The sequence below is a fragment of the Vanellus vanellus genome, assembly GCF_965231255.1.
Source record: "Vanellus vanellus genome assembly, contig: HAP1_SCAFFOLD_1808, whole genome shotgun sequence".
In the NCBI taxonomy this organism is placed as follows: Eukaryota; Metazoa; Chordata; class Aves; order Charadriiformes; family Charadriidae; genus Vanellus; species Vanellus vanellus.
The window spans coordinates 4,284-6,266 of NW_028127476.1; the positions used below are offsets into that span (position 1 = coordinate 4,284).

General features: G+C 73.3%; 1 protein-coding gene across 1 annotated transcript; it reads right to left on the reverse strand.

The window, feature by feature from the left end:
* Positions 1-323: 323 nt before the first annotated feature.
* On the reverse strand, positions 324-669 carry ADAT3 (adenosine deaminase tRNA specific 3; the record flags this gene model as incomplete). The annotated part of the gene is made up of 1 exon (XM_082501039.1): positions 324-669. A coding segment is annotated over one exon (334 nt), but the record flags the coding sequence as incomplete, so codon positions are not given.
* Between the last annotated feature and the right edge of the window lie 1,314 nt (positions 670-1,983).

The window sequence follows — 1,983 nt, forward strand, 5'->3', positions numbered from 1 at the left end:
CCAGTGCTCCCAGTGCCTGCAGGAGCCCCAGTGCTCCCAGTGCCTGCAGGAGCCCCAGTGCTCCCAGTGCCTGCAGGAGCCCCAGTGCTCCCAGTGCCTGCAGTGCTCCCAGTGCCTGCAGGAGCCCCAGTGCTCCCAGTGCTCCCAGTGCCTGCAGTGCCCCCAGTGCTCCCAGTGCTCCCAGCGCTCCCAGTGCCTGCAGGAGCCCCAGTGCTCCCAGTGCTCCCAGTGCCTGCAGGACCCACAGAGCCCCCAGTGCCCCCAGTACCTGCAGGACCCCCACTCCCCCCACCCCCCCCGGCGCCACCAGTCCCCCGTGGCCTCCGCTGCCGCCTTTATTGGGGGGCGCCCCCCCCCCGCCCCCCCCGCAGCCGCAGGCGGGCGCAGGCGCGGGGGGCGACGCCGCCATAGACGCGGTAGCGGTGGTTGAGGGCGCGGCGGCCGTGGAGGGCGTAGCGGGTGCTGAGGGCGCCCTGAGGCGCCGCCGCCCCGAAGAGCACCCGCCGCACGCGGGCGTGCACCAGCGCCATGGCGCACAGCGCGCAGGGCTCCCGCGTCAGGTACACGTCGCAGCCCGCGCACAGGTAGCCCGCCGCCAGCTCCGGCCCCGCGGGGCCAGCGGGGCCAGCGCTGCTCCCAGGGCCAGCAGGGCTGCCGGCACCTCCGGGGCTACCAGTGGCCACGGGGCAACCAGTGCCTGCAGTGCTCCCAGTGCCTGCAGGAGCCCCAGTGCTCCCGGTGCTCCCAGTGCCCCCAGTGCTCCCAGTGCCTGCAGGAGCCCCAGTGCTCCCAGTGCCTGCAGTGCCCCCAGTGCTCCCAGTGCCTGCAGTGCTCCCAGTGCCTGCAGGAGCCCCAGTGCTCCCAGTGCTCCCAGTGCCTGTAGGAGCCCCAGTGCTCCCAGTGCCTGCAGTGCTCCCAGTGCCCCCAGTGCTCCCAGTGCCTGCAGGAGCCCCAGTGCTCCCAGTGCTCCCAGTGCCTGCAGGAGCCCCAGTGCTCCCAGTGCTCCCAGTGCCTGCAGTGCTCCCAGTGCTCCCAGTGCCTGCAGTGCTCCCAGTGCCTGCAGTGCTCCCAGTGCCTGCAGGAGCCCCAGTGCTCCCAGTGCTCCCAGAGCCCCCAGTGCTCCCAGCGCCCCCAGTGCCTGCAGGACCCCCAGTGCTCCCAGTGCCTGCAGGAGCCCCAGTGCCCCCAGTGCTCCCAGTGCCTGCAGGACCCCCAGTGCTCCCAGTGCTCCCAGTGCCTGCAGGAGCCCCAGTGCTCCCAGTGCCTGCAGGACCCCCAGTGCTCCCAGTGCTCCCGGTGCCCCCGGTGCTCCCAGTGCTCCCAGTGCTCCCAGTGCCTGCAGTGCTCCCAGTGCTCCCAGTGCCTGCAGTGCCTGCAGTGCTCCCAGTGCCTGCAGTGCTCCCAGTGCTCCCAGTGCCTGCAGTGCTCCCAGTGCTCCCAGTGCCTGCAGGAGCCCCAGTGCTCCCAGTGCTCCCAGTGCCTGCACTGCTCCCAGCACCCCCACTCCCCCCACTCCCCCCACCCCCCCAGCGCCACCAGCCCCCCGTGGCCTCCGCTGCCGCCTTTATTGGGGGGCGCCCCCCCCCCGCCCCCCCCGCAGCCGCAGGCGGGCGCAGGCGCGGGGGGCGACGCCGCCATAGAGGCGGTAGCGGTGGTTGAGGGCGCGGCGGCCGTGGAGGGCGTAGCGGGTGCTGAGGGCGCCCTGAGGCGCCGCCGCCCCGGAGAGCCCCCGGTGGTCCCGGTGCTCCCGGTGGTCCCGGTGCTCCCAGTGCTCCCAGTGCTCCCAGTGCTCCCAGTGCCTGCAGGAGCCCCAGTGCTCCCAGTGCTCCCAGTGCCTGCAGTGCTCCCGGTGCTCCCAGTGCTCCCAGTGCTCCCGGTGCTCCCAGTGCTCCCAGTGCCTGCAGGAGCCCCAGTGCTCCCAGTGCCTGCAGCGCTCCCAGTGCTCCCAGTGCCTGCAGCACTCCCAGTGCTCCCAGTGCTCCC